Consider the following 20279-nt stretch of genomic DNA (forward strand, 5'->3'; position numbering starts at 1 on the left):
AGGGAAAGAGATAGAGCAAACATGACCAGCGTTTCTTTGAAATAGCTACTCACACTTCCTTATCTGAATTTATTACGTTATCACAAACACATTAGTTACATGGTAATATGAAAACATTTTTATAGGTTTGAAATCACTAATGAGCTTACAGACTCAACAATTGTTTTGACGTCTTATTATGAAAATCAGAGTACATAACAATTCTTAGCATGAAATAAAGATTTAAAAAAAATATCACATTGGGACATATGAAAAAGATATACAATATCTGTTAAATTCAGAACCAAGATGACAAAAATAAAAATTGCTCAAAGAGTCTGATTTTACTCCCACTGTAAAGGTGTTATGATTCTTTTCCAGTGGCTGTCCAAATTTTCATAGTTTCTGACACAATTAACAATTCTCATTATTCGAGACTCAGACTCATTTTAGTCTTTGAATTGATTCTCCGTGTGAAAGACCTCGTGTTCCTCTCCCTCAGAGCCTCAGTCAGACTCTTTGTCCCTGTTTGTGTGCTTCGGGCAGAGTGGGTGGTGCTGCTTTCGCTTCTCTTCATTTTGCGTCCTCTTGTCTCTCCCCAGAAGATGCTGCTCATTATTGCAGCGGTGGATGAGCACCGGGTCCTTGTTTGGAGGTGTTTTCTGTAACAACAGCCGCTGCAGCATCTGCTTGTCTGACCGCTCTCGTCTGAAGTCATCCTCGTAAATCTTGAGCTGCAGCCATTTCAGATCAACAAAAAATAGGATCACTAGAGTTCACAAGACTTGACAAACAAAGATCTTTTAGACATTAAGGTAGCAGATCAGTGTGTATTTATCTCCTAAACAGGTTTTTGTAAGTTCATACGATGAGGAAAAGTGACAATAATTCAAATTTATTTGAGGAGTGTTCAATTTAAAATAGACTTCATTTCAGATCATAGGATTCCTTTAGTTTAACATGCTGTTGCAAACTCTATATTAAACCAATTCAGCGTGATACTAAAGTCTATTCTTTTCACTCAGCTCAGGATCAGACAACATATTTGCCAGCTGTATAGGTGTGATTACAGATAATTAAACGTTACCTGTTCCTGCAGTAGTGCCACCTGTTGGCGCATTTCCTCCCTCTTCTTCCTCAGCTTTCGGTTTTCCTGCAGCGTGTGCTTGTGGTTGTTGTGCTCGGTCTGATATTCTGCCTCATAAATCTCAGTCTGGTGACACATCAACATGGCCGTAAGCCAGTGTTAAAGCCACATTTTGTGATCTGCAGGTCTATTTGTTATTCTGGCCCAGAGCCACCACTTGGTGGCGCAGTTCACTGTCTTATTGAAGCCTTTGTTTAAGTATTGAGCAAATCTTTACCCGGCAACAGTGACTTGATATCAGTTCTGTTCTCATCACATCAGACATTTAAAACATTTTTTGGTGCTGTGGTGACAAGAGTAGCCCACCTGACATCTTCGTGCCTCCAGCTGCTCTTTTAAATCTTGCACTTCTTGCTGAGTATTTCCCAAAGATCCCATTGAAGCACTGCTCTGGCTTTTTCCCTGCCATCCTGCATCTGGGCTGGAGGAAGCTGGGGAAAAGGTGGATAAAGGGTTGTACCCAGAAACGTGGCTGTATGACAGGTTAGGTCTTCCGAGGGGATTAGTGGTGGTGTACGATCCGATCATCCCAGCACTAAAGCTGCCCTTCAGTGAAAAGGTAAGATGAGGTGATGAGCTACATACTGGTCTTACAGCAGACAAAATTGAAAGAAATTGAAATAACAAACTGAGCAGGTGCGCAAAAATACCTGTTTGACAGGTTTGCTGTTGCTTTCTGGGTGATGCATCCTGTTCTCCAGCAGCCTGATATACTCCTGCAACTCCTGGTTCTTCTTCAGCTCTGTCATCAGCGCCTGCTCGTAATACTCCTTTGCACTCTGTAAGTCAAAATACAGCAGTAAACATCACACATGTAAACCACATCAATTGCTGTCTGTCGCAAGGAATTCCCCCATGTACCATATTGCCACGCACTTTCATTGCAGTGTATAGGCCATTGCAGTATGCTTGTGATTGTACGGGTGTTTACTTGTTGCTGTTCAGCTTTGAGAAGCAGTCGGCTGTTTAGCTGTTTGATGGCACTGTTCTCCAGCTCCAAAGCCTCCACTCTGTGCTGCAGACCCAGCGTGGCACTGCGGTATACCTGGTCCCAGTCCTCGTTCAGCTTCATCAACTGTGGCACACCAACGTCATCGCATAAAAATCATCACTGTCAAGGCCTCCACTGCAGTAATCAATAACATCATTCATTTCACCATTACTGCTCTCCTCTATAGTCTGTCCCCACAACAATGTGGGCATCAGAAAGTGGGGTGAGGCACTTCTCTCTGCTCTCTGCACATCACTAAATCTCTGACTGCATTACAGTTATTAAGCATCATGTAATTAAAATCGGAGACAAAGCTGTGAAAAATGTATATTTGCACAGCTTTGCAGCACTTCTTACACAACACCCACATGCATTCTCAGGTTTTCAGAGAGAGCTAAATGCAAATTGTAATTTATCATCGGTAAATCAGCAGGCCTGTAGAGAATCTGGACTGGTTTAGTGAGATGTTGTACCTCTTTGTTTACTCTGCGGAGCTCGGTATTCTTGTTGAGCAGCAATAGTTTCTCCTGATCAGTGGAAGTGACTGTCAGACTCTCAGTAATCAGAGTGACCTGCTCCTCTGTGGACAGCAGTCTGTCCCCCATGGGGTTCATATTCTCTGTCCTGCACAAACGCACACCAACACAGACACAAGGAATGAGGACGCTATGGTCCATAAATAAAACTGATCATGATGAACATTAGAAGAGGTTTTCTATTAATAAGCAAACACACGTATGCACAAAAGAAAGTCAAGGTACTTTTGAACACCCACTCGCATTGAGTGCACTTACAGAGAATCGAACAGCAGCTATTATGCAAACCCACGCACACACAACTGCAGTCACATTATACACTCAAGACATTCAGACACACTCATCTGAGCACATTTTGATGTATTTCTCTGCATCTGCTCTGCTAGCCAATCAAAATCTCTGTTTATGATTAGATGTATTTGTGCACTGATAGCCTGTGGAAACAATGTGGGTGATGATCCCTGGAAAATGTTGATTTCTAGCGAACCTCTTGCAGAAAATGAAAATATTTGCTTGGATTAATTAGTCAAACTAGGTTATTTTCCATCAGTTCTATTGCTCTATATTCTATCTGGTTTTAAAGTAAATGCTGACAGGGAGGCAGAAGAGAAGACCTGAGGGAATCTGCTCAAAGAGAAGCACACAACTCTGCGTGATACCCCTCCAGGGCTTCTTCACACAAACATACTAGTGGACTACTGTAACCTCACAGAGTTTAGTACTACAAAGAGTCACAATCTGCAATCACCTCTCACCCCCCCTTAGGGCTAAACTCCTCCACAAATACATGCTTTCATCCACTTATGTACAGTGTCCCGCTATGTGAAAAACCTGTTACACAATATCAGAGAGTTGCATTGTCAGATGAAGGTTATATAAATAGGAACATGCAAGTACATGTAATGCCAAAATAACCTATAAGAAATAGATTTTATGTGTAAAGTAAAATTTCTATTTGAAATGTTAAGCAATTTGTCCAATAATAGATTACAGATTAAACAGTTCTGTGGGATGTGAAATCATAGGAGCGGTTTGATAAAGCTAATGAGACAGATTAGCTTTTTTTAGCTTAGCATAAACAACATAGGTAACCTTAGCAAAAGTAATTGGGTTGTATCTATTTTTTATTTTAATGTAATATGGGTTATGGTTCTGTTTTGTCCTGCTTTCTCTTTTTCCAGTTTAGATAAACATTGTAAGACACTGGTAGATGGTAGCTTGTAGCTTGCAGTGGACAGATGTAGGACTACTAACCTACAGATGTTCATCAAAAATGTTATGTTCTTATGGAGGGTATGCACAGACGTGGTACATGAACAGGAAAACATTTGCAAATGAATGCCACTCTAGTTCCTCAAGTACCTACATAGCCTGTTTTGTGGAGAGTCTGTGGGTCTGGATTTACAGTCATACCCACATTTCCCTAGTTCTAGTCAACTTTGTAGATCTAAATTGCAGCATAAAACCAAGTGCACTTCAGCTATTTAAAGTTTAAAGTTTACATTAGTCTGCACACACAGATGTAAACTAGGAACATGCCTTGAGTGTATTTAATAAATACTGACCTAGGCTTTTGTGAAAACTTATCAGAGCCACCACATAATGTGAAATATGTGCTGTTGTCAAAGCTCAAAACAATGGCATTTTCATTATTTCCTGAAAGTGTGACATTTTCACAAAAATACATACTCCATAAGCAAAGTTATGTTTCCGGAAAGTGTTTTTTCAGTGTTTTTTTTATCAATATGTTGTTGTTTGTGTAAAAGTCATATGGTCTTATTAGGTAATGACAAATGCTACTTTGTAAAAAGAGGAAGTTTATTCAGTCTAAGTGTGCACAATGTACCCTGTCACCCCTCTTCATTCTACAAGGTCGGAAAAGGCTGAAGCGAAGGCTGTTTGATGCCACTACTAGGTGAATCATTTGCTTTAAATCCCCTGCTCTGCAGTTTTGGAAGTGTACTACAAAGATAACAGTTAAAATTGAATTAAATTAATTGAAACAAAAAAAGAGCCTAATTTTAGTGGCCAATATAGCATGAAATGCTAACCCACCCATGTCCAGTACCCTGTCTTGGCAAGTCAGTTCTATAAATTCAGCTGTCCCATTGGGACCACAACATTCTCCATGTTCTCTTGATCCAGAGCTTTTTCAATTTTCTGATTTTCTGACAATGGATGAACACTGTGTGACCCAGTTTGTCAAAGTTTTCAATTGCAGGCCATTGTGGAAGAGCACCTAAATGCCACTGCTTTTTCTTTCATTTTCTGTGCTCTTCTTTTCTTTTCTTCTATATGGTAGTTCTCTGTCTTGGCATATGATAAAGAGAGAGATAATATTTTTCCTTCTTACTAACAGTGACCCTGAAAAACAATACTCAGAACAAGACTGTGTGTAACCAGCCAGTGACCATAGCTGAGTTGCCTAACAATGAACAGGACTGTGGAGTTTCACTCCTGATCAGATATATCATTTCAGACATGTCACATGGTAAACTACTTATTCGTTTAAGTAGTGTGGACATGGCCTTTACCAAATGTGTCCACATTAAGAACAATGGCTGTTGCCATAAAATACAAATTATATTTCAGGTCAAAGGCTTGACATTATATAACAGATAGCATTTTATCAGCCGTTTTTACAACATAATGGAGTCAGTGAAACAACGAACTGAAGCCTACATCTTTATGACCTCATGGGAAACTTCACTATACCCTTTCACTCCCCCTCTCACTGAGCTGAATCTCGTCATTAAACTATCCGAGCATCTCTATATGTAATGAGGGTTTCATACATTTTAAAATACTGTAGATCACAGTTATACAATTCTATAAAAAACAAACTCAATCAACTATCTTATATTCTTGAGTTATCTTAAACCACTATGTGAGGAAAATAAAAGATACGGGCGTAGACACAACTACGACAGGTTTGTACAATACAGACGTAACCGTACAAGTGAATACCACTTTAAAAGAAATTAATATACCTCAATGTTCACAGTTCAGGGCTTAGGTCAGGAGATTGTTTAAGATTAAGCTCTCCTCTCCTCCTGTTTTCGCGTACAAATGTAACATATATACAAACCATAATTCTTCGGGTGATTTGTGTTCCTGTCGGCTCTCAGGGAAGCTGCTGTCAGTCTTAGATGAAGTGTCTTTCTGTGTTCCTGCTGCTGAGGAAGATACCAATGAGGATGATGACAAAGAAAGCAGGTCTCCATCCATGACCGATGACATTGTCAAATTTTCATAAAGTCTTCAACAAAGTCTCATTACAAAGTCTCCCCTCGGCATGTGGTGAGAAGCATAAAGAGTGAAGTCACTATTGATATGAAACAAAAGAGGAAGGAGCTAAAACCAAGAGCCACATGATGCAAAGAAAAGGAAGTGACAAGCTGTTTCAGCGTTACGTGCAGAAGGGCCTGTCCCACTGTGGTTATTTACATATTGTACCTCGCGTAAACTCATCATACAGTGTTCGTTTACACAGTTGGCTTTAAATCATTTGGAAGATGTGGGAAAGTCCACTCAGAGCTGAATGTGTGTGGGTGTGGGTGTGGGTGCGTGTGTGTGTGTGTGTGTGTGTGTGTGTGTGTGTGGGAGGGGGTAGGGTTGCATGTGCGCTGTGTTTTTAATTGTGTCTATGTCGTGAAGACTGTTTGCATGTTAGCTGAGCTGTAATGTTTTCAAATGAGCCAGTCACAAAGACAATAATGGGTGGGAAACTGAATAGATATGCATAATTTCTGCATGATAATATAATGCAAGAAGTGTAACAGATAATAATACTGTTTATGCATATATTTATTCATGACATATAATGATAAGATCAGGGTAATTGTATGCACTGGTCTGCTCATTACAGGTTAATTAGTAAATCACGTGTTATGACCAAATAAATCAAAGAAATTTCTTTATTATGTTTCACTTAGCCAAGCTAAGATGTCTTTTATTAACACTAAGAAAATACAATTACGAAGACGATTGGCTCTTCTCAACCAAGTCCACGAGATTCAATGCCACTAGTGGAGTGAGGAAGGACATGGACGAAGAAATCTCTTTGTCCTACCAAAATTACAGTAGCTGCTGTCCAGTGGCCTATATGAAACTGTCACGTCTTACTGTGAGTGGATGAAAATTCCTTAGGCGCTTTTACCACCAATATAGAATGCGCTTTTGTTCATGTACCTAATTTTGAGCAATGTAGAGCCTTTTGATCTTGTGAAGTTGTTGTGGAACTCGAAAAGTTTCTTACCCTCTGGAAACAAGTTCAAAGTTCAAACGTGACCTGTTGTGCAGACTGACAGTAGTATGTCATATACTACTGATTCCATTGTGCATTGTGCATTGTGCAAGCTAATTTAGGAGAAACAAGTGTGATACAAAACCATTCAGTTCAACCCAATTCAATCCAATCATTTTCAAATTTGGTGCAGTACAGTTCAGTCCAATTAATCTAAATTATTCTTATAAACTGAAAAAACACAAGTAATATAATAAGTAATTTAGGTAATTTAGCAAAGGAAATCAATGGATCACATCAAATATTCACGTTTGATTCAATCCCCCATAGCAAAGCAGTGGATGGGACAACTTTCTTTTAACAGGAGTAAATCTCTAGCAGAACCAGACTCAAGATTCTGCCTTGATCACCTTCGTGGAAAAACCGAGAAGATGAATACACAACTAAATACAGAAACACGAGGCCGGGCTAACTGAAAACAAAGCTAATGACCACAATGATAGCTGCAAAGTGAGGAGAGGTGCTCAGTAAACCATGAGATGTAGCACCCAAAATAATTTGGCATACAGAGGAGCTGATGGTGACTGCAATGTGTCCAGGTCATGTGGCTGCAAAACAAGCCCAAAACATCAGCCCTCCACCACTTGCTTGACAGCTGTTCTGAGATGATTATGCTAAAATGCCTTGTTTGGTTTTCATCAAACATGTTGCTGTGCATTATGACCAGACATCTGTACTTTGCTCTTGTCTTTCCAATGGACTTGGTTCTAGAAGTCTTGTTTTTTATTTAGATTAAAATGTGCAAAACTGAGCGGTGCTGCCATGTTCTTTTTAGTGAGAAGAGGATTTCTCTTGGCAACCCTTCCAAACAACATAAATCTTAAATGTACTTCGGTACACTGTAGGCATGGTCGGCGTTGCAGTCATTTTACCATCCGATGCAATGCCCTGAGATAAAAGCAGGATAAACAACAAAATATGTCAGCGCTTCCCAGTGTAGCTTTGACTTGCTCCAATGATTGCATTCACATGTCTGTGCCATCTATCATGGATGCCAGTCAGAGAAATGCTGTGCCAAGCACAGGCTTTGCAAGGAGGGAGTAGCAATGCAGTCCCTTTATTGACCCAAACCTCTGTCAGAGCCAGGACAAATGGGCTGCTACTCCATAGAAGGATTGATTTTTGGCCTAACAAGATATCGCAGAGAGGAATCAAGAGTGTCCCACAGAGTGAGGACCACTGAATGGTGGATAGTTCTTCTGCTTTATGGCTCATCATATTTGTGTTTGAGTGGAATTCTTTATAATCTAAAAGGAAAAGGTCTGGATTTTTAAATCGGACAGGGGAAATACAGCAGTCAGATTCTAAAAGTAGCTTAACACAACAGTTTTCTTACCTGATTAGTCTCAAGCTCTACAGTAGCGTGACCAAATCAACAAGGGTCAGTGACTGAATTAGAAAAGCTGTTTTACATTCAATGATAAAACTGCATCTCTAATTTCTTGACTAAAAACTTTCAAAATAAATTAGATCCGGTGTAAATGTCTCAGTTACATGATTGGCTGAGTCCTGGGGCCGTTATGCATAAATCTAACGTATACACCTGCCCTCTTCTTGTGTATGACAAAGCAAAGTGACACACAGGCCAGCATCCATGCTAATCTGCATTCACCCACATTAACATGAATGCAAACAAACTCTCTGAGTAATGTATTAGTCGTTAATATACATGCTACTGGTGTTTTGGGACCAGCGGCACAGCAGAATTGCTGACTAGCGAATGACAATTTTACAATGAATGCCAAGTAGAGCCACAAAAGTATCTCTGAAAGCTATTTCATATGCATGGCACAGAGTCACATGAATTATTTTCCAAACACTTGGACAATAAAGTTGATTTGTTTACATAGCATTAGACTAAAACGAGGAAACAGAGAGGGAGAGGCATCGATCCTATGTGTCTTTAAAAGAAGGTGAACATGTTAGTATGCAGACAGAAACAGTTTGAGGTTACAGGCTGTCCAAATTACAGAAGGCTCTTTGATGAAACATTTGATAGCATCCTCAGCCTGTTAGAAACATTTAAGTCATTTGGTTTCAGGGTTTTATGATAGACATTGGCTACTGGGCCAGCAATTTCTGACATAAAGGACACCAGACACTGGGAACATAAGATCATTAATGGGGAACTCCAAAACATCAATTTGAAGATTTTGGGGAAGTACTTTTGCCTGTGTGAGAATGTTGAACAATGACTTTTGTGGCTGCAGTGGGTGTCTGTCTCCTATGACTAGGTATTTCACCTTAGTCATATTGAATCTCTTGTTGGCTGGATTTGGTTTTGGCTGCATGAATGTTCAATTGACAGAGTGGTCCTTTAGAGGATTAGACAGATGATATATAATTTCTTACTATCAGTTAATCCCATTTAAATAACATACTTGAACTCGTCCTATTACTGAGGTTTTGTCAGTGTAGTCTAAACCATTTCTGCTCTACACTACAAGAAAACACGACTGAGTCACAAAGTGGTTCTGGATGATGGGGCTTTAGTCTGTTCAGCTGCTGTAAATTCACTTGAGCACCAAATTTTTATTGATGCCCATCACAAAAGCAATGCTTGCTTGCAATATAACTTGTAGAATCTCAAGAATGGCCTCAGGGCCTTGACAATGGCCTTGTCAAAACAACAGCATGGTAGAGGAACTGAAAAATTCTGAGAAATGGATTTTGGGACTTTTGATGATTTAATGTGATTCTCTGATGGGGAAAAAAGCTGAAGACATCCATCTTATCCTGTTAGACCTTTGAGCTGTGTTTTTGCTTTCCATGGATGAGTCTGTTGTTCTTCTGATTCCATCTCAAATATCCTGTGTTGCATAGAGGCAGAGACCCAGAGTTCAACAAAGTTTTTATGTGACACTTGCTATTAATTTGGCCAGTTAATCACAAACGCTCACTATTCTCCATTAACTAAGCCTTTAATGCTCCTATTAAGAATTAATGTCACACTACTTTGCACTTCAGCATGGGTGAGCTCATTAGACACATTCTTCGACTGTGGCTCCTCCAGCCCTGCCATGACATAATACATCAAAGGTCCAGTTCACTGTCTCTGATATACTGTTGCAGGCAGTAGATCTAATCCTGTCCATTTAGTCAGACCCATTATAATCCCTTTTTTATAATCTAGATCACCATTTTAGTTGCTGTTGTACCTATTTTACTTTCTTTTTCATTGATTTTTTCCTTTCCTCCCTCTGCCCTCTCTTTGTCCTTGTTTTTTTTTTTCTCCAAGAAGATAGAAGGATGATTGCCAAACACTCTGCATATCTGGCCTAGACCCTCACTCTGTAGTTATGAACCCCTATTTATCATCTGCAAATATCATAAGAGGTGACAGAGAGGTATTGCAGTGCAGTGTTGGTCTGCGTCTTACACTGTGAAACACTGTCACAGTGTGATGGCGAATTATAGTGAAATGCTCCCTGGATCTTTTCCAATTAATTAGAAATGGTGCTGAGCTAAAGTAGCTCTGCCTATCACACTGACTTGGCCAGAGAGAGGACAGGGGCCTCGGTTACACAAACATCCATCAACGAACAAATCTGTTGAGCATGAGCTTCATAAAAATTCCACAGGTAAAAGAGCGTGTGTAGGTGTTAGGGCTGCAGGAGTTTGCAATATCACACAAGGCTGCATTCAGATGATCTCATTTTTAAGTCTTTCATTCAAATCTCTGTGCTGGCTTTGAGGATGGAGAATTGAATTGAATTGAATTGAAGGAGAGAGGAAGGGGTTGTACAGAAGATGCAAGGCAACATAGAAGATTTCAAGGAAGACAAAAACAAAACAACCAAAAAGAGACTTTTAGACATACAGAATTTTTTGCAACAAATGTTTTAACACTTTTGTAGGAAAATCACAGCATAAAGCAACCTTAGATAATTTTACATGCATTTGTGCCAAACTCATTTGTTTGTAATTTGATCCTTTTAGTTTGTGTTGCCTCAATTAAGATTGGTAAGGGGGTCAAATAATAGAGCTGACCTGAAATTGTCAGTTTGATTTGTGATGATCAGCTTTGTGACACTTAGTGTCATTCTCATGCCAATCAAGGGAGCATTATGTGATCTTTTGAAGAACCGAGCCAAGTATTGATCCTCTCCTGCAGACTTCAAACTGGCCAGCTTTGCTGCTGCCTCTGCAGAGCTAATCATGTAAACAGATATGTCGTATTTCCTGGCCTGCCCATTATTGCATCACAACTACTCACCCTTATGAGTGAATACACAGAGGGATGCATACTTGCTGACACAACAGAAGTTCCCACTTCAGTCATATCAGAACAGCAAGTGGTAATTACTGGATACAAGTAAAGCAAATTGGAGTTTCATGTTTTGTATGCTACATCTTGCTTTTTTTTAAATACTGTATGTGTGTGCTGGCTGAGAGAATATAAACTGAGGTGCGAATGTGTGTTGAAGGGGGTGGCTTTCACTGAGCCTGTAGGGTCTGGATCAGCACAACAGAATCAGTGGGTTGAATGAACATAGGACCCACCTGACTGAAAGCAAACACCATATCAAATCCACCTGTAATCCACTATGTATTTCTCCAGTGTGTGTGTGTGTGTGTGTGTGTGTGTGTGTGTGTATAGACAGACACATGAAGACGTGAGGATCAGCATCAGATATGCACAGGAAGATGGCAGCTCTGAGCAGGCTCTGACCTGTGAAGATAAAACAAAAAAATTACAGAAAAACTTCCTCAAATCACAGAGCTGAGCTTATTGAATTAGACAAGATGTCAGCGACTTCCAAATTATCTCAGCTTTTATAAAAAGATGTTGCTAGACATAAAATTCTTCTCTGAAAATATTTGATTTAGTAAGTGGTTCAGGTCTGCAGGTAAAAAGTACTCAAAGCACTCCCACCTTAGAATACAAATGTCTCTCCGTCTTCAAGTTCAAATTATGCTTTGTTTGATCTACTTTGGAATTGGGACGTTCAAACTCTTTTGCTCTTTGCTTCACCATCTAGAGCAAGTTCTAATCAGTAGTTATATAATTCACACAAAAAGAGATTAGTAGATAATGCTCTATTAGCACTTAATGCACTTTAATGTCAATGTAGAGTTTGGTGTGGTGGAAGAAGTAAGCCTAAACTGTTTGATTTTATTTTGGTCACCAATTAAGGTGCCACATGGAAGAAAAAAAAATCTCAATAAAAAAAAAAAGGCTAACACTAGGCACCTGAGCTTTGAGGCTCTGGTATTTGCTGCCTTTCATTGCCAAGACTGCACACTTGCACGGGAAGCTTCTACTTCAGGATTTTTAATGCAAGCCTCTGCTTTGAGACAAAGCAAGATTAACTGGCTTTCACTTAAGCAACACAATAAATATTCATACACAAAACATCAATGTGCACATCAAATCATCAACAAAATCTGCACGACACTGAAATATTCAAATTCATTATGTGTCTAGATCTTCCAAAACAGCACTACTGCTACATTATTTGTAATATTTTATAAATAAGTTATGTTAATGATGTTATCACAGGTAAAAAGTTTGAGTTACAATTTGTCATTGAATGCTCTACCTTCCACCATTAGTAACACAAACTTAAATCAAGAGTAACCCATAAAAGCAACATTTCTTAACATCTGCCCCTACAGATGTAAAGAAAACACAGAAAAATGCACCAACAGTGAGGGCCCACCTATTAGTGGTGGGGTTTATTAGCAACCTCTGCCAGATAAACACAATTTGTGACAAGACAGTGTCTAAAACAGGGGATCATTACCAACTCGGCCCGGACAAAACAGCAGACGATGAAAATGTTAAGTATTTGAGTATAAAACTGCAAGTCAAGTGTTCAGTTTGATGAATGGAATTGTGAGCTGGGTCTGCTGTTTGTGTCAGACCAGGTACTGTATGCTTTGTCAAATGATGATAACAAGAGTTATTGAGGCATGTTATATTGAGTTATCTGTATTGTAGTCTGAAGCTGTTGGACAAATATCACCACAGATGCGCCCTGCAAAAGTGAAGGGGAAGTCAAATTGTTCACTTCATGCCCTGAAACAACTTGCCAGAAAAAGACTTGAAAAGGACTTGTAAAATCATAGCTTTGAAGGAAGAATTGTACTGTAGTCTGTATTTCATCTAAAGCATGTCACAGATGTTTAATTGAGACCTCAGAAAAGGGTAAGCATACTATGTATTTTCTAAAAGTAAAAATTTAGGCTAAATATTAAAAAAAGACGCCCCCACACACATTATGAAAAATAATAAACCTCAAAGTAATACTCTGCATGTCCAAAAGATAAGACATGACAAAATATGACAAAAAGATAAAAGTGTCAACTGATCAAATGACTGCACATTTTCTTCCTTCGGTGTTTCAATAAGAACGTTTAATTAAAAAACAGGGCTTGGTATTCCCAATCCTGCACCTCAGTTGTGAGTGTAGGCGTCTCAGCATCATGAATTATCATGCACGGCTGCAGCTGTCAACTGGGATTGGGGAGAGCATTCTGAATATTTCTATCCACTTTCTCACCTGCGCTGTCTTTCTCTGTTTCCCTCTGCGTGTTGTCAACCAAAAGGCAAACACAAAAACCAAACAGAGAATTTATAGTGTAATGAGAGCACAACATTGATCCATATCAATTTATTAATATTATTCTAATTGAAGATTTGCTTGTTGTGGGAAATGCGGTGAGGTGTTGTCACTCTAAACCTTACTCTTTCACCTGAGTTTGGGACTTAATCTTTGATACTCTTTTTAAAATCAAGTTGACATTTTCAAAGATGATAAAGAAAATAAGGTTTGACAATACAAACAACGGCCCAAAAGCTCTTTCTATATGACAAACACAAATATTCATAAAACATGGGTATCTACTAGTCTTATTAATGTGAGCCCAACAGAGAAGCCCTCTGGGACAGAGAATAATCAAAATCTAAGCTGCTTAGAAATATGCTGAAACTTTGGCTGATAGGATTAACCATGATGTGGAATTGCTGTGGTAATCCGAGGTGTACGTTACTAAAAAGGACATGATTATTAACCGCCATCAATGTATACCTGTAAGGTTTGGTATCTTGCTTAAGAGCACTTCGGCATGTGGAGTGGAAAGACAGATATCAAAATCACCGACCCTCCAGTGGACCGACAACCTCCCTTCCTACTGAGGTTCCTCACCGTGGTGATGAATACTCTGCGTTTGAGGAAGTATGAAAGCAGGACATCCATGGATCTTGTTGAGTTAACAGTTACAAGGAAATATTATTTCTTTTTAGTAGAAAATCAGATAATGATTCTGGAGACAAAGACCTGCTTTGTGCCTTTTATAGTATATGGGCCTATTATCCTTTCCAGCTCCCAGACAGCAAGTTCTGCCCATACCTTTTTCTCATTTACTCAAAGCCAATATGAGTATTTATGCTGGATGCTGGCAAATGATAAATAATGCTACGCTGCCTAATAAATATGAAATCCCTGGATCATTAGCTGGATGAGATTGGACTGAAAAGTGCATAATCAGCCTAAAGATGCACTGGAGTCAGACACTCGCTGATATGATTGCATCAGCTGACCCTAAGAGAGACCAGGATAGTTAGTGAGACAGTTAGAGACCAGGGGAATAAGAAGGAGACACATAGGGCAGTCTGAAAGGATTAAATGAGTAATAAAAGGCAGAGAGCAGACTGAAGCAATTACAGAATATGACTGTCTATTTAGCATTTAAATTGGATTGTTATTGCCATGGATAGGGCGGTTGTCTAATCTTGAACCTTGAAAAAACCTGCAGGAATTGAAGTGGGGAAGTTAAAGAAGTAAAAAGATAAAGACGCAGCCAGTAGTGTTGCAAAAAGGCTTAAGGAAGGAAAACACTGGAGATGAAGATGCACTTTACTGTGTTGTCAAATTCATTGTGCTGATAACACCTTACATCCAGAGCTGCTTTTACCTTTTAGCCTCCAGCTAAGACGCAGAGCTGGTGGAGAAGAGGTGCCACAGATCTGCAGTGGGCCATCCCTCCAGCCTACTGACAGGCCAGTCAATGTGTTTAATCAACCAAAGACACGTTATAGGGAACAGGCTCTGCATCAAAAAAGTGCTGACACAGTGATTCGCCTCACCCCCAGCCATAACAGCCTATCTGCTTTGCCTCTTCCACGGCAGCCAAAAATACAGTACTCTAAAACATGCTGCTGTCGTAGCATAAGGAGGGATAAACTGGGGAGGGGAGGGGGGGGGTGAGCTGGAAAAGGAGGGCATTTGTCTGAGTGGTCTAGGATTTGTGTATTCTGACATCGGGATACAATAACATTGATTCAGAGATCATAATAAATTGGATCGCGACAAAGTTTTACTGAATCATTTTGTCCTAAATTATAGCCGACACAAAATATGTAAGAATTCTCTCAGTAAAAACTATCATAGTCATTCTGAAGCACTTTCAGACTTGGATGCTGTTCACAAAATGATGAAGATAAGGTACTATTTCCTCAGTTTAGATGACCTTCCTCATTTCCATTGCATCCTTGGGGGATCCTAAAAAATGAGCAATAGAAAATGTAAGTGGGTTTCATGGGACAGTGACTTTTCCAAATCGAAAGTATTGAAATCTATAGTATGAGTCTTTACAAAACACAGTGCCACACACACTCACACATACACACACACGAAATACAAGTCCATCATTTCAACATGGCACTTTCACAGTATGCCACAATGTTGCTGTCTACACACAGCTTTGTTTCTGATGCACATTTCAATTCCACTGTGGGGGGAAAAAAGGGTTTCAGTAATATTTTTTTCTCTCGCTTTATCCTTTGACGCTTTAATCTTTCAGTCAGGTGAAAAGATAAATCCTGATTTTGGAGTCTCATAGGCTCAAAGAGAATCAGAGCAAAAACACATTTCTTTGAGGGTATGTCTTGTAACATTACATATCCTCTTACATCATTCTTTTCCATCTGCTCTGTGTCCTCCCACTCCCAGAAAAAAGGGCTGATGGAGGCACTGCTGCAGCCCTCTAGGTTTTCTTATTCATCCCACTGCCCCTCACCCTGCCTTAGCATCGTTAGCTCACTGCAGGCCTAATTGGGCTGTGTGTAATAAAGGCAGTCCCGAGGGTGTTCTCTAATGAATAGAGAATATAATTAATGCCACGGTGACGGATATTGGCTCACAGCCCCCAGGCAAGACCTGCGCTGCATTCGCCTTCTTCACCAACTTGTCTCGCTCTGTCTCTTCATCCACTCTACTAAGCCTGTGGTGGCAACTAACTACATACTCACACAAGTTTCCACCAGTGGGCTCAGCTTCCCTAGCAGATGCAGCTCAGGAAAGAGTCCACTAAGTGCGAGCTTCCATTTTAAGTAGCTGATCGGGTGAAGAAAATGTCTGGCATTACAAGGATATCAATTTTACTTAAGCAATGTTGTGGCTGTCTTTACACTCTCACTGTATTCTCTTCCTAGAAGTTACTGCAAATTTTAAACACTTTTTTTGTGAGAGTGTGATTAGCTTGGGGTGGACGAGGGTGATTGAATGTATGTGCGGCACTGTTATGTTCTGCATGTGTGCTGATGGGCCATCCAGGTGAATCCGACAAAAGACAGAGGAGTGAACAGCCAGCTGCTCTGCCACTCAGCGAGCACACCCAAAGGCATCCATCTATCTGTCTGGCGCTCTGTCACGCCTCACAGGAAGAGGCTGATGGATTCACCCTGGATGCTGCCCTTTCTCCTCTCTTGCAACGTCTCTCTTCTCTCCACTCCCTCTTCCATCTGTCTACCATCTGTTCCATCCGTCTAACTCCCATGTTAAATCAAGTACAGTCTTCTCCTCTCAGTCAGTTGCCTACTTTAGCACACGTGTTTTGGCCGCCCAGTATTATTTTGCGGGGATACATTTTGAGCTCAAGTACAGGGAAATTCTCTGGTCAGTAAAGGCAACACATTGTAGCACACTACTGCCTCCCGGTGGCCACTTATTGTAACTACAGCCTGCATCCACTTAAACTGGCAGCGTCTCAAACCAGGCAGTCGTCCAGGGTAAGCTCTTAATGAGCCTCCAGCAAGGAACAAAATGAGATAGGAGAGGTGTAAAGGAGCTGGGGGGAGAGGAAAAAATATTGGCAGGCTAGAGAGCTGCAGTGAGTAGGGGTAAAGGGGGAAAAAAGTGATAACGAGGTGTTGCTCTTGCTTCAGTTGGCTAGGTGTGAAGTTTATGCTGGTATATAATGCTTTGGCAAGAATAAATAAACAACATCTGCACACTGAGAGGCACTATGCAAGAGATGAATGAGAATACAATTACATAGATGCCCTTGTTTGTTCTTCTGTTTTTAGAAGTGTGTCCATGGAGACGTTTGGACATTTTCTATGTGTGTTTAGGTCGTATTTGTTTGCCTTAGAGTGCTTGTCTGAGGTTGCTGTGGCTCCACTTCTCCTTGACAGACAGGTCATTAATGTGCATGGAATTCTACATATTTATCAGGCTGACAGAGTAAAGCCAAAGCATTATGTTAACACCATTAGCAGGAGGCAGAATTCCTGACATGCATGGCTCCCATGCCAGTTGACTGAAATAGCTATAAGTGGATTGAATTAAATGTGCACACATCCTGACTGACAGGGACAGAATACTGCATTACATTCATGATTTCACACAAGATTTTGGCCTCAGAAGTGCAGTTCAGTGGAGTGTTAAATGTAATGTCTCTGTTTTATTAAAATGAAGCCTTTTCCCTTTTACCCCGTCTGCACACCGGTGTGCATATTTGTGTGTGTATGCACAGAACAGAACAGTAATGCCATAAAGGTACCCATTCAACAACCTAACATCACAGCACACTACACTCCACTGCACTGACCTTGGCTGTAATTGCAGGAGGACCTTTTCTTTTATGCATTGGTCACCGGGATAAAGAAATTAAATGTCAACCAAGCCTGTGGGGAAAAGAAGAAAGATATTGCGCTGTATCAGACTGGAAGCTGTCCAAAATGTCGGACATTCAGTCCCGCTGTTCTCTTGGTCTCCCTCAGGAGAGATCTTCAGTGTCACTGTGTACACACATACATGAATATGGACACATACACCAGCAAATACTTGGAAAGATGTCAGAAAGAGTAAAACTCTTCACTGTTACGAATCTATGGGAGTCCATTGAATTCGAGAGAAGACACATACATTCATTCATGCAGACAGGTAGAGAACAGATACACAAGTATGCAAATACACTACAAATAGAGACTCACATGCCAGCACTTGTCACTAAGTGATACAGAAGACAGAGAGATTGAGAGTATTCACATTTGGAGGAGAAATAGAGCATGTGGTGACAGCAGAGTAGTTGGAGCGTCCAGTGGGAGTTTGTGATGTGCAGCAGAGAAGAACAGATCTGAGTTAAGGTTGCCCTCAAGTCACAGAGGGTGAGATGCACCACACGGCTTTTTAAAACATTTATCTGATTCAAAAGTCTTTTTTTTGTGGTGCTGAAATATTTTTTGGTGGCACAGTAGTATCACATCACTGCATTTAAACGCAGTCAAAAATGAATGAATTGATAAAGTGGATTTATTCAAATTTGGTGATTCATCTGTCATACCGCTATGTGATTGAATTATAGTCAGTTTTGAAGAGTCAATCACTGTTTGTTGATATACGTTTTCATTTGAAACTGATTCTCTGTTATTTTTTTCAGGGCACATTTACCTAGTTATTCTTTCCTTTTCTATATCAGCGGACAGCAGTGACTGAGAGGTCTCGGCAACTTTCTTAAAACATACTCCACTGTATATGGGAAATTTTACAAAATTGCAAAGAACAGGGTAAAAATGTCAGATGAACACCTTGAATTTCAGTCAAACATTATCTCGCTTTTCAGATTTCAAAGGTGGCTGAAGCGATGTATTTCTATACTGTGCTCAATTTATTGCACAGCCTTTTCCATCAGTGACCACAACTATAAGGCACTAAAACCAAAGAGGATGTATCACCTTCATTGTTAAAGCGCTCGTCTCAGTGATTTATGTTCTGCAGGTCTTACCACTAACCTACCATGTCTCCATGGGTTTAGTTGGATTCACTGCTAGCATTTTTTCTGCAGTCAGTGCTTCTCTTTGTAAGAAGGTTTTCCCCTCCTTCTTTTGGTTCTTTGTGATTTATCAATGTTTAAAATCCCTGACATGAAAATGGGAAAGTCTTGACCCCCCCCTGAGAACTTGGGTGAATTTTCTCTTCTCTGGTGAGTAGAGGTTAAGCCTGCTGTTGTTATATATCTCACCCATGGGGGACAAAGTCCAATGCAAAGCAGTCGAAGTTCCCCTAATACCTTTAATAGATCACTGCAGTCAGCAGCATACCTTTAAGGTAAGAGGAAATTTTCTCAGTAGCACGTTTTTCTTAGATGGATGGGATGAGGTGATCCTCTGCACCTTGCAAAATTAGTTATTTTACTATCATTCCTGTCACTATGGTACAAGAGATAACATGCAATACATGTTATTCTCATGGTTAGGCGATAACTCCAACATGTGTAATCTTAGACTCGTCCACAAATCCCATGTGTGAAGTTGAGTTTCTCTCTATTTTTCCACACAAGACTTGCTTGTTGTTATTTGCTCATACTCATATTTTGCATAATAGTATCAGATCTGGCCCCTGCATCTCTAAAAGGATAAACAAATGTTTTTGAAAATACATTTTTTTAGTAAATAAAAAGATTAATTGTCTTGTGTTACAACCTGAAATTAACATAGATCTTAGTTTTGTTTTTTATTATTCACTTTCGACAACAGGCCAACAAACTTGAAGGTGCAAAATATTTGTTAATTTGAGAAGCCAAAAGAGTTTTAAATAAATTTGAGAAGGTATAGCTATTTACCTACCTAAAGTCAGTACTTTGTTGAGCCAGCTTCTGTAGCAATGTAAATCTATTTGGGTATGACTTTGTGACTGTGCCACATCTAGCCACTGGGAGTTTTGCCCATTTTTCAAAGCAAAGCTGCTGCAGCTCCTTCAATTTGGATGGGTTCCGCTGATGTACAACAACTTTTCGTCATGCCACAGAGTCTGAGTTGGACTGAGATCTGGACTTTGACAAGGCCATTCCAACTCATTTAATCATTTCCCCGTGAATCACTTAAGTGTTGCTCATTGTCCTGCTGAAAGGGGAACCTCTGTCCCAGTCTCACATTTCTGGAGGACTGGAAGAGATTTTCCTTAAGAATTTCCCCGTATTTAGCATAATCCATTATTTTCTCAATTTCTCAATTTTGACCAGTTGTCCAGTCCCTGTTGGTGGAAAATATCCCACAGCAGGATGCTGCCACCTCCATGTTTTCCTGTGGGGATG

General features: G+C 40.0%; 1 protein-coding gene across 1 annotated transcript; it reads right to left on the reverse strand.

The window, feature by feature from the left end:
- Positions 1 to 158: 158 nt before the first annotated feature.
- On the reverse strand, positions 159 to 6068 carry LOC140318211 (uncharacterized). The gene is made up of 7 exons (XM_072395919.1): positions 5742 to 6068; positions 2591 to 2741; positions 2058 to 2201; positions 1777 to 1905; positions 1433 to 1672; positions 1067 to 1192; positions 159 to 713 (listed from the first exon to the last, which is right to left on the reverse strand). Exons 1-7 carry the CDS (start codon positions 5891 to 5893, stop codon positions 486 to 488), a joined length of 1170 nt encoding a protein of 389 aa, XP_072252020.1. The 5' UTR covers positions 5894 to 6068; the 3' UTR covers positions 159 to 485.
- Between the last annotated feature and the right edge of the window lie 14211 nt (positions 6069 to 20279).

Source organism: Leuresthes tenuis, unplaced genomic scaffold (genome assembly GCF_036924035.1).
Source record: "Leuresthes tenuis unplaced genomic scaffold, fLeuTen1.0.hap1 SCAF_11, whole genome shotgun sequence".
Taxonomy (NCBI): domain Eukaryota; kingdom Metazoa; phylum Chordata; class Actinopteri; order Atheriniformes; family Atherinopsidae; genus Leuresthes; species Leuresthes tenuis.

What these genes read in the sequence shown, in the direction of transcription:
- LOC140318211 (XM_072395919.1), bottom strand. Translation starts at nt 5,893, where the DNA reads ATGTCATCGGTCATGGATGGAGACCTGCTTTCTTTGTCATCATCCTCA. An exon ending in AAATCACCCGAAGAATTATG is followed by an intron (nt 2,742 to 5,741) that starts GTTTGTATATAT and finishes GCGTTTGTGCAG; the next exon opens with GACAGAGAATATGAACCCCA. An exon ending in TGGCACTACTGCAGGAACAG is followed by an intron (nt 714 to 1,066) that starts GTAACGTTTAAT and finishes AAATGGCTGCAG; the next exon opens with CTCAAGATTTACGAGGATGA.